Genomic DNA, 19,723 nt, shown 5'->3' with positions numbered 1-19,723 from the left:
GTTTTCTCTTATATTCTTGAGGGCTTCGATTTCTCCCTTAGATTCTTTTCATTATAAGGATATCAAGAGGATGGTATGTGAAAAAACATGGGGGACAAAGTTCAAAACAACTTACCTTTGTAACACCAAGCATTGCTAAAGACTTTTGAGGAGTGTCAGGTGATACAAAAGCAAGAGGAGAATAGTCAGAGACACTGACTGATGGTTTACAAAGAGTTTCAGTCTTATCTTCCCTTGCAAAATTGTTGTCAGCAAATAAAGGTCTATCTTCTTGGCTCACAAGACCACATTTTGCTCCTATTTAGTGAAAAACAAAGTAAAGAGTACATGAAGATATCTGTAACTATGAATTACTAAATAACACAAAAATGGACAAAACTCAGGGAATAACACAAATCTTCAAATAGCTTACTCTTGGGTCGCCGAAAACCAGCCACTAGCTTTCTTAAGTTTAGTTCCGGGACAGTCTAGAAAAAAATTGATAGTTTTCAGAATTACAAGTATCACATTTCGTAAAAATAATTGTAATATTCAGCATTACCAAATGAACACCATTACAAAAAGAACACGGGTTTTGGAGATCATTCAAATATAGATTCAAATCTCAGTTCCGCCATTTACTAACCTACATTTTCTCATGGAGGTGAAGATTATAAGAGATTTAATAGTCCCAAAATGTTACTTTTCTTACCCCTGATTATTATACAAACTCTTCCTCAAAAAGTTAAATAAAAATAGAGCTATCCGGGATCCCTGGGTGGCACAGCAGTTTAGCGCCTGCCTTTGGCCTAGGGCGCGATCCTGGAGACCCGGGATCGAATCCCACGTCGGGCTCCCAGTGCATGGAGCCTGCTTCTCCCTCTGCCTATGTCTCTGCCTCTCTCTCTCTCTCTCTGTGACTATCATAAGTAAAAAAAAATTTAGGGAAAAAAATAGAGCTATCCTATGACCCAGCAATCGCAGTACTCAGTATTTATCCAAAGGATACAAACATAGTGATTTGAAAGGGTACCGGCACCCCAACGTTTAAAGCAGCAATGACCACAATAGCCAAACTACAGAAAAAGCCAGATGCCCATTGACAGATGAATGGATAAAGAAGATGCGGTGTGGATAAATACAATGGAATATTACTCAGCCATCCTAAAGAATGAAATCTTGCCATTTGCAATAACATAGATGGGACTTAAGAGTATTATCCTAAGTGAAATAAGTTAGAGAAAGACAAATACCATATGATTTCAATCCTATGTGGAATTTAAGAAACAAAATGGAGATGCATAGCAGAAGAGAGGGAAAAATAAGATAAAAATCAGAGAGAGAGACAAACCGTAAGAGACTCTTAATCATAGGAAATAAACTGAGGGTTGTTGGAGGGGAGTGGGTTGGGCAATGGGGTAATTGGGTGATGGGCATTAAGGAGGGCCCCTGAAGCACTGGGTGATGTATGCAACTGATGGATCACTGAATTCTACCTCTGAAACTAATAATACGCTATATGTTAATTAATTTGAATTAAAAAATTTTAAAAAGGGGATCCCTGGGTACCTCAGTGGTTTAGCGCCTGCCTTTGGCCCAGGGTGTGATTCCTGGAGACCCGGGTCGAGTCCCATATCAGACTCCCTGTATGGAGCCTGCTTCTCCCTCTGCCTGTGTCTCTCTCTGCCTCTCTCCCTATGTCTATCATGAATCAATAAAAAAACTTAAAAAAAATTTTAAATACTTTCTTTACCAAAATGTTGTAAAATAAAAATTTATCACTATGTAATTTAAATTCAAAAAACTAACAATAAGGGCAGCCCCGGTGGCGCAGCGGTTTAGCACCGCCTGCAGCCCAGCACGTGATCCTGGGGACCCGGATCGAGTCCTACATGAGGCTCTCTGTATGATGCCTGCTTCTCCCTCTGCCTGTGTCTCTGCCTCTCTCTCTGTTTCTATGAATAATTAAATAAAATCTTTTTAAAAAACTAACAATAAGAAATGTCTTTATTGGGACGCCTGTGTGGCTCAGTGGTTGAGCATCTGCCTTTGGCTCAGGGTGTGATCCCAGGGTCTCACATCAGGCTCCCTGCATGGAGCTTACTTCTCCTCCCTCTGCTTCTGTCTCTACCTCTCTCATGAATAAATGAATACAATATTTTTAAAAATTAATTATTTTATTATATTTAAATTTTTTAAATGTGATTGCATTATTTATAATGGCATGACGATCTCTTATAATTGAAAATATTAAAATTTAGTTTTTAGTGGTATTTATTTGGGCAAGTTGGCATTACAAGCAATTTAAGTTGCTTTTGTTTGTCAAAATGCTAAGGACAAATGATTGTCTAACATCAGCTCCTTCCAGGAAAGTGAGAAAAATAATAAGGCTTGTGGGGTAATGCTTCAGGAATGAAAACCACAGACACACACAGACAACAGAAAGGCATAATCAAAAATATTGACAATAAACATAGAAAGAGATGGACTGAAAGAACAGACACTAAAGAAACGTGTTTTTTTTTTTTTTCCCTCATGTAAGCAAAACTTAGGATACGGGAAAGTCATGTACAAAAAAATGCAGGGGGGACAGCCATGGTTGCTCAGTGGTTGAGTGTCTGCATTCGGCCCAGGGCGAGATCCGGGAGCCCCAGGATTGAGTCCCACATCAGGCTCCCTGTATGGAGCCTGCTTCTCCCTCTGCCTGTGTCTCTACCTCTCTCTCTCTCTCTCTCTCTCTCTCTGTCTGTCATGAATAAATAAAACCTTTAAAAACGCAGGAAGGAGAAGAAAAAAAGAAAAACATAAGATGTGACCAATCATGTTTGAGTTTAAGGCAAGGAAAAATGTAAGTTAAAAAAGGCCTGTGGAAAAAATGGTCAGGTTAGTATTAACTTATTAGTTAATACTAATTAACTATTAATTAGTATTAATACTAACCTGACCATTTTTGCCACAGGCCACACTGTGTGTGTATGTGTGTGTGTGTGTGTGTGTGTGTGTATGTATAGTGAGGAATATACAATGAACAGCCGCTTCTGTTTTATATATACATATAACATTTATATAATAGATATGTTTATAAAATGTAATTGAAAAAAGATTAAGAGACTTTTGTTTATACTATATCCCTAATAATACTGACTTTTCTTATTCTACAGTTGTTTATAAATATTGTAAATAAGGAATTTAGTTTTGGGATGCCTGGGTGGCTCAGTGGTTGGGTGTCTGCATTCGGCTCAGGGCATGATCCTGGAGTCTCGGGATCGAGTCCCACATCACTGTGTGTGTCTCTCATAAATAAAAAATAAAATCTAAAAAGTAAGAATTTACTTTTTTCACCATAAAGTAAATTTTTCAGATAGTGGTTTTCTCTCACAACCAGGAAGGTATAAATTATCACTAGAGAGAGAAAAAAATTGAAAACGAAATGTTTCAAACACATCAACTTTCCATGTGGAATAAGAACTGGTAATGAGAATTCTAAGAAGAAATGTATACCTTGAAAGCCTGTATCTAATGTAATATAGATGGGCTTAAAAAAACAAAAGGTGAGGAATTTTTATCTAAAATTCTAAGTTGACAATTGAAGGATACTAAAAAACATAACTTTCTTTCTTATTTTTTTCTTTATTTCCTCAACATAATTCATTTGAGCTTGTAAATCCTAAATGGGAAAAGGAAATATAAATTTGAACTTTACTTTTAAATGTATATATTTATGACATATTATGCATAATACTTATAACATTCCATTTTACAGAATTCCATCTGTCGGCTCACTTATTCACATTCGAAAAATATTAAATTGCTTCTTCCAAGCAAGATCTTATTTTAGGTGTTCCAGGAGAAGCACGACTGTTTCCTAACATAATCTACTACCTTAAATTAAGCAGGGTATTTAAAATGAATATGTAAATAATTATAAAATATCTAAAATTTTAAATTTGAACATCGGACACAAGGACTATGGGTAGATATTTTGAGCACTTTACTATAAAAGAATTCTGAGAATGGACATTTTACCATGGGGTGAGGAAGAGCCTCCGCTTCTAGAGCTGATTATTGTTTTAGGCAATACTTGTATTCTTCACTTAGATAAAGAGTGATAACTATACTCTTAATGGAATAATTTCAAAAACACAGTGGAATACCATAGCAATATAAATTGTGAGAAACAATCCCTGATTTTCCACAATTTCTATTATTTTAGTCTAAATGTAACAAAAAGGATAGAAATAGAGAACCGAGTCCTCTTTGGTAAAACTATATGCTAACATAATAAAAAAAAAAATGTCCAACAAAGAAAAGTATCCAAGAAAAAAAAACCTACAATAATTGGATCCACTAAAGATTTCAGTTAGGCATGAGTATTATAAAAGTCATGATAGCAATAAATAAATTAATTCATTAAATGAATCAATAAATTAACTGTTAGTATAATTTAAAAATCACAACAGTAAGAATTCTGATCCCTGACCAAATGTAATCTTCCCTCCAACATGGGAAAGCTTTTCCCAATAAAAGTTTGCTGTCATTATATATGTTCCTACCTATTTTTTCTGCCGATTTACCAAAGTAAAAAAGAAAAAAATTTCAACTTGCCATATGTCTCTAAAATGTACTGACCAACCTTCCATTACAAACATAAAATGACATCATGTAAGTTAAACTTTATCCCAAAGATGGTAGTAGGAGATGAAGAGGGACACTATATCATACAAAAGGATCTCTCCAAAAAGAGGACCTAACAATCATGAATATGTATGCCCCAAATGCAGGAGCTGCCAAGTATAACAAAAATTAATAACCAAAGTTAGGACATACTTAGATAATAATACACATATACTTGGTGCCTTCAATCTAGTGCTTTCTACACTCGATAGGTCTTCTAAGGACAACATCTCCAAAGAAATAAGCGCTTTAAATGATACATTGGACCAGATGGATTTCACAGATATTTACAGAACTTGACATCAAGACGCAACTGAATACACATTCTTCTAAAGTGCACATGGAACTTTCTCCAGAATAGGCCACATACTGGGTCACAAATCAGGTCTTAACCGATACCAAAAGACTGGGATTGTCCCCTACATATTTTCAGACCAAAATGCTTTGAAATTAGAACTAAACCACAAGAAGAAATATGGAAGGATTTCAAACATGTGGAAGGAAACGACTATCCTGCTAAACGATGAAAGGGTCAACCAGGAAATTAGAGAAGAATTAAAAAGATTCCTGGACACTAATGAGAATGAAGATACAACCGTTCAAAATCTTTGGGATATAGCAAAAGCAGTCCTGAGGGGGAAATACATCGCAAGACCAGCAGCATCCGCACCAAAACCGGAAAGAACTCAAATACAAAAGCTAACCTTGCACCTAAAGGAGCTGGAGCAGGAACAGCAACTGAAACCTTCACCCAGCAGAAGAAGACAATTAATAAAGATTCGAGCAGAACTCAATAGGGAGACACCAGAAGAACTGTGGAACAGATCAACAAAACCAGGAGTTGGTTCTCTGAAAGAATTAATAAGACAGAGAAACCATTCGCCAAACTTATTAAAAGGAAGAGAGAGAAGACTCAAATTAATAAAATCATGAACGAGAGAGGAGGGATCACCACCAACACCAAGGAAATACAAATGAATTTGAAAACTTAGTATGAGCAGCTTTACGCCAATAAACTAGACAATCGAGAAGAAATGGGTGCATTTCTGGAAAACCACAAACTACCAAAACTGCAACAGGAAGACATAGAAAAAACATGAACAGGCCAAACTAGGAAGGAAACTGAAGCAGTCATCAAAAACCTACCAAGACACAAGAGTCCAGGGCCAGATGGCTTCCCAGGGGAATTCTATCAAAGATTTAAAGAACAAACCATACCTATTCTACTAAAGCTGTTATGAAAGATAGAAAGGGATGGAGCACTTCAAAACTCGTTCTATGAGGCCAGCATCACCTTAATTGCAAACCAGACACATACTCCACCAAAAAGGAGAATTATAGACCAATATCCCTAATGAACACGGACGCAAAAATTCTCAACAAGATACTAGCCAACAGGACCCAACAATACATTAAGAAGATGATTCACCATGACCCAGTGGGATTTATCCCCGGGATGCAAGGCTGCGTCAACACTCTTAAAGCAATCAATGTGATTCATCATATCAGCAAGAGAAAAAACCAAGAACCACATGATCCTCCCAATAGATGCAGAGAAACCATTTGACAAAATACAGCATCCATTCCTGATCAAAAGTCTTCAGGGCGTAGGGAAAGAGGGAACATTCCTCAGCATCTTAAAAGCCATCTACGAAAAGCCCACAGCAAATATCGTTCTCAATGGGGAAACGCTGGGAGCCTGTCCCCGAAGATCAGGAACAAGACAGGGATGTCCAGTCTCACCACTGCTATTCAACATGGTACTAGAAGTCCTAGCCTCAGCAATCAGGCAACAAAAAGAACAAAAGGCATTCAAACTGGCAAAGAGGAAGTCAAACTCTCCCTCTTTGCAGATGACATGATACTGTGCATAGAAAACCCAAAAGAGGGCAGCCTGGGTGGCTCAGAGGTTTAGCGCCTTCTTCGGCCCAGCACCTGATCCTGGGGACCCGGGATCGAGTCCCCCGTCGGGCTCCCTCCGTGGAGCCTGCTTCTCTCTCTGCCTGTGTCTCTGCCTCTCTCTCTCACTGTATCTCATAAATAAATAAAATCTTTAAAAAAAAGAAAGAAAAGAAAACCCAAAAGACTCCACCCCAAGATTGCTAGAACTCATACAGCAATTCGGCATTGTAGCACGATATAAAATCAATGCCCAGAAATCAGGGGCATTTCTATACACGAACAATGAGACTGAAGAAAGAGAAATTAAGGAGTCAATCTCAATTACAATTGCACCCAGAAGCATAAGATACCTAGGAATATACATAACCAAAGAGGTAAAATGTCTCCACCCTCAAAACTACAGAACACTTCTGAAGGAAATTGAGGAAGACACAAAGAGATGGAAAAATATGCCATGCTCATGGATTGGAAAAATTTCAATGCTACCCAGGGCAATTTACACATTTAATGCAATCCCTATCAACATACTATGGACCTTCTTCAGAGAGTTGGAACAAATCATCTTAAGATTTGTGTGGAATCAGAAAATACCCCAAATAGCTAGGGGAATATTAAAAAAGAAACCAGAGCTGGGGGCATCACAATGCCAGATTTCAGGTTGTACTACAAAGCTGTGGTCATCAAGACAGTGTGGTACTGGCACAAATACAGACACACAGATCAATGGAAACAGAATGGAGAATCCAGAAGTGGGCCCTCAACTCTATGCTCATATAATAGTCAACAAAGCAGGAAAGACTATCCACTGGAAAAAAGAGAGTCTCTTCAATAAATGGTGCTGGGAAAATTGGACAGCCACATGCAGAAGAATGAAACTGGACCACTTTGTTACACCATACACAAAGATAATCTCAAAATGGATGAAACATCTAAATGTGAGACAGGAATCCATCAGAATCCTAGAGGAGAACACAGGCAACACACTTGTTGAACTTGGCCACAGCAACTTCTTGCAAGATACGTCCCTGAAGGGAAGAGAAACTAAAACAAAAATGAATTATTGGGACTTCATCAAGGTAAGAAGCTTCTGCACAGCAAAAGAAACAGTCAACATAACAACCTACAGAATGGGAGAAGGTATTTGCAAATGACCTATCAGATAAAGGGCTAGTATCCAAGATCTATAAAGAACTTAGTAAACTCAAAGAAACAAACAATCCAATCATGATATGGGCAAAATACATGAACAGAAATTTCACAGAGGAAGACACAGACATGGCCAACAAGCACATGAGAAAATGCTCCGCATCACTGACCATCAGGGAAGTACAAATCAAAACCACAATGAGATACCACCTCCCACCAGTGAGAATGGGCACAAATCAACAAGGCAGGAAGCAACAAATTTGGAGAGGATGTGGAGAAAGGGGAACCCTCTTGCACTGTTGCTGGGAATGTGAACTGGCACAGCCGCTCTGGAGAACTGTGTGGAGGTTCCTCAAAGAGTTAACAATAGATTTGCCCTACGACCCAGCAATTGCGCTGTTGGGGATTACCCCAAAGATACAGATGCAGTGAAATGCCAGGACACCCGCACCCTAACGTTTCTTGCAGCAATGTCCACAACAGACTAACTGTGGAAGGAGCCTCGGTGTCCATCGAAAGACGAATGGATAAAGAAGATGTGGTCTATGTATACAATGGAATATTACTCAGCCATTAGAAACGACAAATACCCACCATTTGCTCTGACGTGGAGGGACCTGGAGGGTATTATGCTGAGTGAAATGTGTCAGTCTTTAAAGGACAAACATTATATGGTCTCATTCATTTGGGGAATATAAAAATTAGTGAAAGGGCATAAAGGGAAAGTAGACAAATTGAGTGAAAATATCAGTGAGAGTGACAAAACATGAGAGATACCTAACCTTGGGAAAAGACCAAGACGTAGCGGAAGGGGAAGCGGGCAGGGCGTTGGTGTGAGTGGGTGATGGGCACTGAGGGGGTCACTTGGCAGGATGAGCACTGGGTGTTATGGTATATGTTGACAAATTGAACTCCAATAAAAAAAATTACAAATAAAATACAAAATTTAAAAATACAAAATATAACAACTATGAAGACTAAAGTTTCCCGAGATAATGTAAAATGTATCCACTGTTTGAATCTTTGGGAAAGTAAAGATCATCCTTCTGGAAATAATATTGTATACTCTACGGGCAACTTTTCCTTCCTTACGATTCTATAATGATAAATCATCTTATAAAAAATTATAAATCATGAGGTTATTCATTTGACATGTGTCTCTATTCTAAGCTTATATTTAAAAAAAGATGCATCAGAATCCAGAAAATAGTTTTCATATTTTTTAAGAATTTTGCAGCTTAAAATTTCTTTTTTCATTTAATGGATAGAGATTAAGAACCTCACTTACCTAAGAAAAAAATTCAGTTTTTTTTTAAATTTTTTTTTAATTTATTATTTATGATGGTCGCACAGAGAGAGAGAGAGAGAGAGAGGCAGAGACACAGGCAGAGGGAGAAGCAGGCTCCATGCACCGGGAGCCCTATGTGGGATTCGATCCCGGGTCTCCGGGATCGCGCCCTGGGCCAAAGGCAGGCGCCAAACCGTTGCGCCACCCAGGGATCCCAAAATTCAGTTTTAATTAATGAAAAAACTAAAATGTTTATGTCGTCTCTATTCTCAAAAGATATAAAGTCGACCAAGATTATACCACACAGTAAGTTTAATTAGAAACCACAAGAAAGACAACAGCCAAAATTCAAAACTCATAATAAATCTGATTACGGCTTAAAACAGACTTCACTTTGCACTATGTATAAACACAACTCTTGCTAAATTAAATATAGGCTATCATACTTTATTAAACTTAAAAGGATAAAATTTCCTTCCAGTTCTTCATAAAAACGAGCTGTCATTCTGAAGAATCTGAGCATTTTTTGTATTGCCTTTTATTAACTTGCATTTAAAACAATTTCTACCGCATTTTATAATATACAGCATCTGTTCTACCTTAGCCTCACTACTGCTGTGTTTTTAATAATAATCTCTCTAAACTCTCCTATCTTTACATTCATCTCATCCTTATTAAATGAATTCTTACCCCACAACCCCTCCCTCATCTTCACATCCATCGAGCTATTCTTTCCAGTTGCTTTCTAATTCTTTCCTTCCATAATGACATACCTAAGATTTGTTTATTCCCACCAACCATAATAAATCTCAACCCAGTACTTACTTCTCTGTTGTTATTCCACTGTTTTCTCTTATATTCTTGAGGGCTTCGATTTCTCCCTTAGATTCTTTTCATTATAAGGATATCAAGAGGATGGTATGTGAAAAAACATGGGGGACAAAGTTCAAAACAACTTACCTTTGTAACACCAAGCATTGCTAAAGACTTTTGAGGAGTGTCAGGTGATACAAAAGCAAGAGGAGAATAGTCAGAGACACTGACTGATGGTTTACAAAGAGTTTCAGTCTTATCTTCCCTTGCAAAATTGTTGTCAGCAAATAAAGGTCTATCTTCTTGGCTCACAAGACCACATTTTGCTCCTATTTAGTGAAAAACAAAGTAAAGAGTACATGAAGATATCTGTAACTATGAATTACTAAAGAACACAAAAATGGACAAAACTCAGGGAATAACACAAATCTTCAAATAGCTTACTCTTGGGTCGCCGAAAACCAGCCACTAGCTTTCTTAAGTTTAGTTCCGGGACAGTCTAGAAAAAAAATTGATAGTTTTCAGAATTACAAGTATCACATTTCGTAAAAATAATTGTAATATTCAGCATTACCAAATGAACGCCATTACAAAAAGAACACAGGTTTTGGAGATCATTCAAATATAGATTCAAATCTCAGTTCCGCCATTTACTAACCTACATTTTCTCATGGAGGTGAAGATTATAAGAGATTTAATAGTCCCAAAATGTTACTTTTCTTACCCTTGATTATTATACAAAGTCTTCCTCAAAAAATTAAATAAAAATAGAGCTATCCGGGATCCCTGGGTGGCACAGCGGTTTAGCGCCTGCCTTTGGCCTAGGGCGCGATCCTGGAGACCCGGGATCGAATCCCACGTCGGGCTCCCAGTGCATGGAGCCTGCTTCTCCCTCTGCCTATGTCTCTGCCTCTCTCTCTCTCTCTCTCTGTGACTATCATAAGTAAATAAAAATTTAGGGAAAAAAATAGAGCTATCCTATGACCCAGCAATCGCAGTACTCAGTATTTATCCAAAGGATACAAACATAGTGATTTGAAAGGGTACCGGCACCCCAACGTTTAAAGCAGCAATGACCACAATAGCCAAACTACAGAAAAAGCCAGATGCCCATTGACAGATGAATGGATAAAGAAGATGCGGTGTGGATAAATACAATGGAATATTACTCAGCCATCCTAAAGAATGAAATCTTGCCATTTGCAATAACATAGATGGGACTTAAGAGTATTATCCTAAGTGAAATAAGTTAGAGAAAGACAAATACCATATGATTTCAATCCTATGTGGAATTTAAGAAACAAAATGGAGATGCATAGCAGAAGAGAGGGAAAAATAAGATAAAAATCAGAGAGAGAGACAAACCGTAAGAGACTCTTAATCATAGGAAATAAACTGAGGGTTGTTGGAGGGGAGAGGGTTGGGCAATGGGGTAATTGGGTGATGGGCATTAAGGAGGGCCCTTGAAGCACTGGGTGATGTATGCAACTGATGGATCACTGAATTCTACCTCTGAAACTAATAATACGCTATATGTTAATTAATTTGAATTAAAAAATTTTAAAAAGGGGATCCCTGGGTACCTCAGTGGTTTAGCGCCTGCCTTTGGCCCAGAGTGTGATTCCTGGAGACCCGGGATCGAGTCCGAAGTCAGGCTCCCTGTATGGAGCCTGCTTCTCCCTCTGCCTGTGTCTCTCTCTGCCTCTTTCTCCCTATGTCTATCATGAATCAATAAAAAAACTTAAAAAAAATTTTAAATACTTTCTTTACCAAAATGTCGTAAAATAAAAATTTATCACTAGGTAATTTAAATTCAAAAAACTAACAATAAGTGCAGCCCCGGTGGCGCAGCGGTTTAGCACTGCCTGCAGCCCAGCGCGTGATCCTGGGGACCCGGGATCGAGTCCCACATGAGGCTCTCTGTATGATGCCTGCTTCTCCCTCTGCCTGTGTCTCTGCCTCTCTCTCTCTATCTCTATGAATAAATAAATAAAATCTTTAAAAAAAAACTAACAATAAGAAATGTCATTATTGGGACGCCTGTGTGGCTCAGTGGTTGAGCATCTGCCTTCGGCTCAGGGTGTGATCCCAGGGTCCCACATCAGGCTCCCTGCATGGAGCTTGCTTCTCCTCCCTCTGCCTCTGTCTCTACCTCTCTCATGAATAAATGAATACAATATTTTTTAAAATTAATTATTTTATTATATTTAAATTTTCAAATGTGTTTGCATTATTTATAATGGCATGACGATCGCTTATAAGAGAAAATGTTAAAATTTAGTTTTTAGTGGTATTTATTTGGGCAAGTTGGCATTACAAGCAGTTTAAGTTGCTTTTGTTTGTCAAAATGCTAAGGACAAATGATTGTCTAACATCAGCTCCTTCCAGGAAAGTGAGAAAAAATAATAAGGCTTGTGGGGTAATGCTTCAGGAATGAAAACCACAGACACACACAGACAACAGAAAGGCATAATAAAAAATATTGACAATAAACATAGAAAGAGATGGACTGAAAGAACAGACACTAAAGAAACGTGTTTTGTTTTTTTCCCCCATGTAAGGAAAACTTAGGGTACGGGAAAGTCATGTACAAAAAAATGCAGGGGGGACAGCCATGGTTGCTCAGTGGTTGAGTGTCTGCATTCGGCCCAGGGCAAGATCCGGGAGCCCCAGGATCGAGTCCCACGTCAGGCTCCCTATATGGAGCCTGCTTCTCCCTCTGCCTGTGTCTCTACCTCTCTCTCTCTCTCTCTCTCTCTCTCTCTCTCTGTGTGTGTCTGTCATGAATAAATAAAACCGTTAAAAAACGCAGGAAGGAGAAGAAAAAAAGAAAAACATAAGACGTGACGAGTCAAGGATGAGTTTAAGGCAGGGAAAAATGTAAGTTAAAAAAGGCCTGTAGGGATCCCTGGGTGGCGCAGCGGTTTGGCGCCTGCCTTTGGCCCAGGGCGCGATCCTGGAGACCCGGGATCGAATCCCACATCGGGCTCCCGGTGCATGGAGCCTGCTTCTCCCTCTGCCTGTGTCTCTGCCTCTCTCTCTCTCTCTGTGACTATCATAAATAAATAAAAAAAAATTAAAAAAAAAATAAATAAAAATAAAAAAAATAAAAAAGGCCTGTGGAAAAAATGGTCAGGTTAGTATTAACTTATTAGTTAATACTAATTAACTATTAATTAGTATTAATACTAACCTGACCATTTTTTCCACAGGCCACACTGTGTGTGTATGTGTGTGTGTGTGTGTGTGTGTGTGTGTGTATGTATTTATAGTGAGGAATATACAATGAACAGCCGCCTCTGTTTTATATATACATATAACATTTATATAATAGATATATTTATAAAATGTAATTGAAAAAAGATTAAGAGACTTTTGTTTATACTATATCCCTAATAATACTGACTTTTCTTATTCTACAGTTGTTTATAAATATTGTAAATAAGGAATTTAGTTTTGGGATGCCTGGGTGGCTCAGTGGTTGGGTGTCTGCATTCGGCTCAGGGCATGATCCTGGAGTCTCGGGATCGAGTCCCACATCACTGTGTGTGTCTCTCATAAATAAAAAATAAAATCTAAAAAGTAAGAATTTACTTTTTTCACCATAAAGTAAATTTTTCAGATAGTGGTTTTCTCTCACAACCAGGAAGGTATAAATTATCACTAGAGAGAGAAAAAAATTGAAAACGAAATGTTTCAAACACATCAACTTTCCATGTGGAATAAGAACTGGTAATGAGAATTCTAAGAAGAAATGTATACCTTGAAAGCCTGTATCTAATGTAATATAGATGGGCTTAAAAAAACAAAAGGTGAGGAATTTTTATCTAAAATTCTAAGTTGACAATTGAAGGATACTAAAAAACATAACTTTCTTTCTTATTTTTTTCTTTATTTCCTCAACATAATTCATTTGAGCTTGTAAATCCTAAATGGGAAAAGGAAATATAAATTTGAACTTTACTTTTAAATGTATATATTTATGACATATTATGCATAATACTTATAACATTCCATTTTACAGAATTCCATCTGTCGGCTCACTTATTCACATTCGAAAAATATTAAATTGCTTCTTCCAAGCAAGATCTTATTTTAGGTGTTCCAGGAGAAGCACGACTGTTTCCTAACATAATCTACTACCTTAAATTAAGCAGGGTATTTAAAATGAATATGTAAATAATTATAAAATATCTAAAATTTTAAATTTGAACTTCGGACACAAGGACTATGAGTAGATATTTTGAGCACTTTACTATAAAAGAATTCTGAGAATGGACATTTTACCATGGGGTGAGGAAGAGCCTCCGCTTCTAGAGCTGATTATTGTTTTAGGCAATACTTGTATTCTTCACTTAGATAAAGAGTGTTAACTATACTCTTAATGGAATAATTTCAAAAACACAGTGGAATACCATAGCAATATAAATTGTGAGAAACAATCCCTGATTTTCCACATTTTCTATTATTTTAGTCTAAATGTAACAAAAAGGATAGAAATAGAGAACCGAGTCCTCTTTGGTAAAACTATATGCTAACAAGATAAAAAAAAATGTCCAACATAGCAAAGTATCCAAAAAAAAAAAAAAAACCTACAATAATTGGATCCACTAAAGATTTCAGTTAGGCATGAGTATTATAAAAGTCATGATAGCAATAAATAAATTAATTCATTAAATGAATCAATAAATTAACTGTTAGTATAATTTAAAAATCACAACAGTAAGAATTCTGATCCCTGACCAAATGTCATGTTCCCTCCAACATGGGAAAGCTTTTCCCAATAAAAGTTTGCTGTCATTATATATGTTCCTACCTATTTTTTCTGCCGATTTACCAAAGTAAAAAAAAAAGAAAAATTTCAACTTGCCATATGTCTCTAAAATGTACTGACCAACCTTCCATTACAAACATAAAATGACATCATATAAGTTAAACTTTATCCCAAAGATGGTAGTAGGAGATGAAGAGGGACACTATATCATACTAAAGGATCTCTCCAAAAAGAGGACCTAACAATCATGAATATGTATGCCCCAAATGCAGAAGCTGCCAAGTATAACAAAAATTAATAACCAAAGTTAGGACATAATTAGATAATAATACACATATACTTGGTGCCTTCAATCTAGTGCTTTCTACACTCGATAGGTCTTCTAAGGACAACATCTCCAAAGAAACAAGCGCTTTAAATGATACACTGGACCAGATGGATTTCACAGATATTTGCAGAAATTGACATCCAGACGCAACTGAATACACATTCTTCTAAAGTGCACATGGAACTTTCTCCAGAATAGGCCACATACTGGGTCACAAATCAGGTCTTAACTGATACCAAAAGATTGGGATTCTCCCCTGCATATTTTCAGACCATAATGCTTTGAAATTAGAACTAAACCACAAGAAGAAATATGGAAGGATTTCAAACATGTGGAAGGAAACAACCATCCTGCTAAATGATGAAAGGGTCAACCAGGAAATTAGAGAAGAATTAAAAAGATTCCTGGACACTAATGAGAATGAAGATACAACCGTTCAAAATCTTTGGGATACAGCAAAAGCAGTCCTGAGGGGGAAATACATCGCAAGACCAGCAGCATCCGCGCCAAAACCAGAAAGAACTCAAATACAAAAGCTAACCTTGCACCTAAAGGAGCTGGAGCAGGAACAGCAACTGAAACCTTCACCCAGCAGAAGAAGACAATTAATAAAGATTCGAGCAGAACTCAATAGGGAGACACCAGAAGAACTGTGGAACAGATCAACAAAACCAGGAGTTGGTTCTCTGAAAGAATTAATAAGACAGAGAAACCATTCGCCAAACTTATTAAAAAGAAGAGAGAGAAGACTCAAATTAATAAAATCATGAACGAGAGAGGAGGGATCACCACCAACACCAAGGAAATACAAATGAATTTGAAAACTTAATATGAGCAGCTTTACGCCAATAAATTAGACAATCGAGAAGAAATGGGTGCATTTCTGGAAAACCACAAACTACCAAAACTGCAACAGGAAGACATAGAAAAAACATGAACAGGCCAAACTAGGAAGGAAACTGAAGCAGTCATCAAAAACCTACCAAGACACAAGAGTCCAGGGCCAGATGGCTTCCCAGGGGAATTCTATCAAAGGTTTAAAGAACAAACCATACCTATTCTACTAAAGCTGTTATGAAAGATAGAAAGGGATGGAGCACTTCAAAACTCGTTCTATGAGGCCAGCATCACCTTAATTGCAAACCAGACACATACTCCACCAAAAAGGAGAATTATAGACCAATATCCCTAATGAACACGGACGCAAAAATTCTCAACAAGATACTAGCCAACAGGACCCAACAATACATTAAGAAGATGATTCATCATGACCCAGTGGGATTTATCCCTGGGATGCAAGGCTGCATCAACACTCTTAAAGCAATCAATGTGATTCATCATGTCAGCGAGAGAAAAAACCAAGAACCACATGATCCTCCCAATAGATGCAGAGAAACCATTTGACAAAATACAGCATCCATTCCTGATCAAAAGTCTTCAGGGCATAGGGAAAGAGGGAACATTCCTCAGCATCTTAAAAGCCATCTATGAAAAGCCCACAGCAAATATCGTTCTCAATGGGGAAACGCTGGGAGCCTGTCCCCGAAGATCAGGAACAAGACAGGGATGTCCAGTCTCACCACTGCTATTCAACATGGTACTAGAAGTCCTAGCCTCAGCAATCAGGCAGCAAAAAGAAACAAAAGGCATTCAAACTGGCAAAGAGGAAGTCAAACTCTCCCTCTTTGCAGATGACATGATACTGTGCATAGAAAACCCAAAAGAGGGCAGCCTGGGTGGCTCAGAGGTTTAGCGCCTTCTTCGGCCCAGCACCTGATCCTGGGGACCCGGGATCGAGTCCCCCGTCGGGCTCCCTCCGTGGAGCCTGCTTCTCCCTCTGCCTGTGTCTCTGCCTCTCTCTCTCACTGTATCTCATAAATAAATAAAATCTTTTAAAAAAAGAAAGAAAAAGAAAACCCAAAAGACTCCACCCCAAGATTGCTAGAACTCATACAGCAATTCGGCATTGTAGCACGATATAAAATCAATGCCCAGAAATCAGGGGCATTTCTATACACGAACAATGAGACTGAAGAAAGAGAAATTAAGGAGTCAATCTCAATTACAATTGCACCCAGAAGCATAAGATACCTAGGAATATACATAACCAAAGAGGTAAAATGTCTCCACCCTCAAAACTACAGAACACTTCTGAAGGAAATTGAGGAAGACACAAAGAGATGGAAAAATATGTCATGCTCATGGATTGGAAAAATTTCAATGCTACCCAGGGCAATTTACACATTTAATGCAATCCCTATCAACATACTATGGACCTTCTTCAGAGAGTTGGAACAAATCATCTTAAGATTTGTGTGGAATCAGAAAATACCCCAAATAGCTAGGGGAATATTAAAAAAGAAACCAGAGCTGGGGGCATCACAATGCCAGATTTCAGGTTGTACTACAAAGCTGTGGTCATCAAGACAGTGTGGTACTGGCACAAAAGCAGACACATAGATCAATGGAACAGAATGCAGAATCCGGAAGTGGACTCTCAACCTTATGGTTAACTAATATTCGACAAAGCAGGAAAGACTATCCACTGGAAAAAAGAGAGTCTCTTCAATAAATGGTGCTGGGAAAATTGGACAGCCACATGCAGAAGAATGAAACTGGACCACTTTGTTACACCATACACAAAGATAATCACAAAATGGATGAAACATCTAAATGTGAGACAGGAATCCATCAGAAATCTAGAGGAGAACACAGGCAACACACTTTTTGACATAACATAACAACCTACAGAATGGGAGAAGGTATTTGCAAATGACCTATCAGATAAAGGGCTAGTATCCAAGATCTATAAAGAACTTAGTAAACTCAACAGCAAAGAAACAAACAATCCAATCATGATATGGGCAAAAGACATGAACAGAAATTTCAGAGGAAGACACAGACGTGTCCAACAAGCACATGAGAAAATGCTCCGCATCACTGGCCATCAGGGAAATACAAATCAAAACCAGAATGAGGTATCACCATCCACCAGTGAGAATGGGGAAAATTAACAAGGCAGGAAACAACAAATTTGCAGAGGATGTGGAGAAAGGGGAACTCTCTTGCACTATTGGTAGCGATCTGAATGGGTACAGCCACCCTGGAAAACTGTGTGTAGGTTCCTCAAAGAGTTAACAATAGAATTGCCCTATGACCCAGCAATTGCACTTCTGAGGATTTACCCAAAGATACACCAGGACACCTGCACCCCGATGTTTCTAGCAGCAATGTCCACAATAGCCAAACTGTGGAAGGACCCTCGGTGTCCATCGAAAGATGAATGGATAAAGAAGATGTGGTCTATGTGTACAATGGAATATTACTCAGCCATTAGAAATGACAAATACCCACCATTTGCTTTGACGTGGATGGAGCTGGAGGGTATTATGCTGACTGAAATAAGTCAATTTGAGAAGGACAAACATTATATGTTCTCATTCATTTGGGGAATATAAGAATTAGTGAAAGGGAATATAGGGAGAGGAGAAAAAATGAGTGAAAATATCAGTGAGAGTGACAGAATATGAGAGACACCTAACTCTGGGAAATGAATAAGGGGTAGTGGAAAGGGAGGTGGGGGGCGTTGGGGTGACTGGGTGATGGGCACTGAGGGAGTCACTTGGCGGGATGAGCATTGGGTGTTATGCTAAATGTTGGCAAATTGAACTCCAATAAAAAAACAAAGTTAAAAAAACATAAAATGACAGGAGGCAAGCCACTTTATATTTTAAGAGTAAATAATACACAACACTAAACTCAGAGCAGGAAAATTAATTTTACAAGAGAGTACTTTACCTTGGTACCAGAACTTAAGTCTTCATGTTTTGAAGGCCTTGAATCATCAGTATCAGCTTTGCGGGTAAGACTTTACAGCAAAAATAGAAAACAAAGACAAGTTCATTTTTTTAAAAGAAAAATCGAGGAAAAGGTCAGCTGTTTATTAATGAAGTTTCTTGAAATACGAAAATTTAGCTTCGTTTTGGTTAAGATTTTACTTTTAATTCCAGTATCTTTAACATACAGTGTTACATTAGTTTCATATATACAATATAATGATTTGGTAATTCCACACATCACCCAGTGCTCATCATGACTAGTGCATTCCTTAATTCCCATCTCCTATTTCACCCATCCCCCTACCAACATCCCCCCTGGTAACCATCAGTTTGTTCTCTATAGCAGTCTTCTTCTTGGTAAATCTATCTTTTCTGTCTCCTTCACTCATTTTTATTTTGTTTCTTACATGTTACTTAGGAGTGAAATCATATTTGTCTTTCTCTGACTTACACTGCTTAGCGTAATACACTCTAGCTCTCACCATGCAAATGACAAGATGTCATTCTTTTCAATGGCTGAAGAATATTCCATTGTGTGTGTGTGTATATTGGTGTGTGTGTATATATATATGTGTGTGTATATATATAAACATATACACACCACTTTTTATTCACTAATCCATCAACAAGCACACTTAGGCTGATGATTTCAAATAATGCTGTAGTAAAAACATGAGGTGCATGTATCCCTTTGAATTGGTGGGTTTGTCATATCTGGGTAAATACGCAGGAGTGCAACTCTTGGATTGTTAGTAGTTCTGTTTTTAACTTTTTAAGGAACCTCCATATGGTTTCCCATGGTGGCTGTCCCAGTTTGCACTTCCACCAAAAGCGCAACAGGGTTCCTTTTTCTCCACATCCTCACCTACACTTGTTTCTTGTGGTTTTGATTTTAGCCATTCTGACAGGTGTGCAGCGCTATCTCATTGTAGTTTTGTTTGCATTTCCCTGATGACGTGTGATGCTGATCATCTTTTATA

General features: G+C 37.9%; 1 protein-coding gene across 1 annotated transcript in view; it reads right to left on the bottom strand.

Moving 5' to 3' along the window:
• Positions 1–19,723, bottom strand: part of LOC140598055 (ankyrin repeat domain-containing protein 26-like) — a 160,585-nt gene that overhangs the window by 92,832 nt on the left and 48,030 nt on the right. The window contains exons 13-17 of the mRNA XM_072751268.1: positions 18,703–18,772; positions 10,247–10,301; positions 9,950–10,131; positions 413–467; positions 116–297 (exon numbers count right to left, since the gene is read on the bottom strand). Of these exons, the coding sequence (XP_072607369.1) occupies positions 116–297; positions 413–467; positions 9,950–10,131; positions 10,247–10,301; positions 18,703–18,772 (544 nt within the window). The remainder of the gene's footprint in view (positions 1–115; positions 298–412; positions 468–9,949; positions 10,132–10,246; positions 10,302–18,702; positions 18,773–19,723) is intronic.

The sequence above is a fragment of the Vulpes vulpes genome, chromosome 3, assembly GCF_048418805.1.
Source record: "Vulpes vulpes isolate BD-2025 chromosome 3, VulVul3, whole genome shotgun sequence".
Lineage (NCBI taxonomy): Eukaryota > Metazoa > Chordata > Mammalia > Carnivora > Canidae > Vulpes > Vulpes vulpes.
Note: the sequence above shows the minus strand (reverse complement) of the source record. Positions and strands in the feature narration are given on the sequence as shown.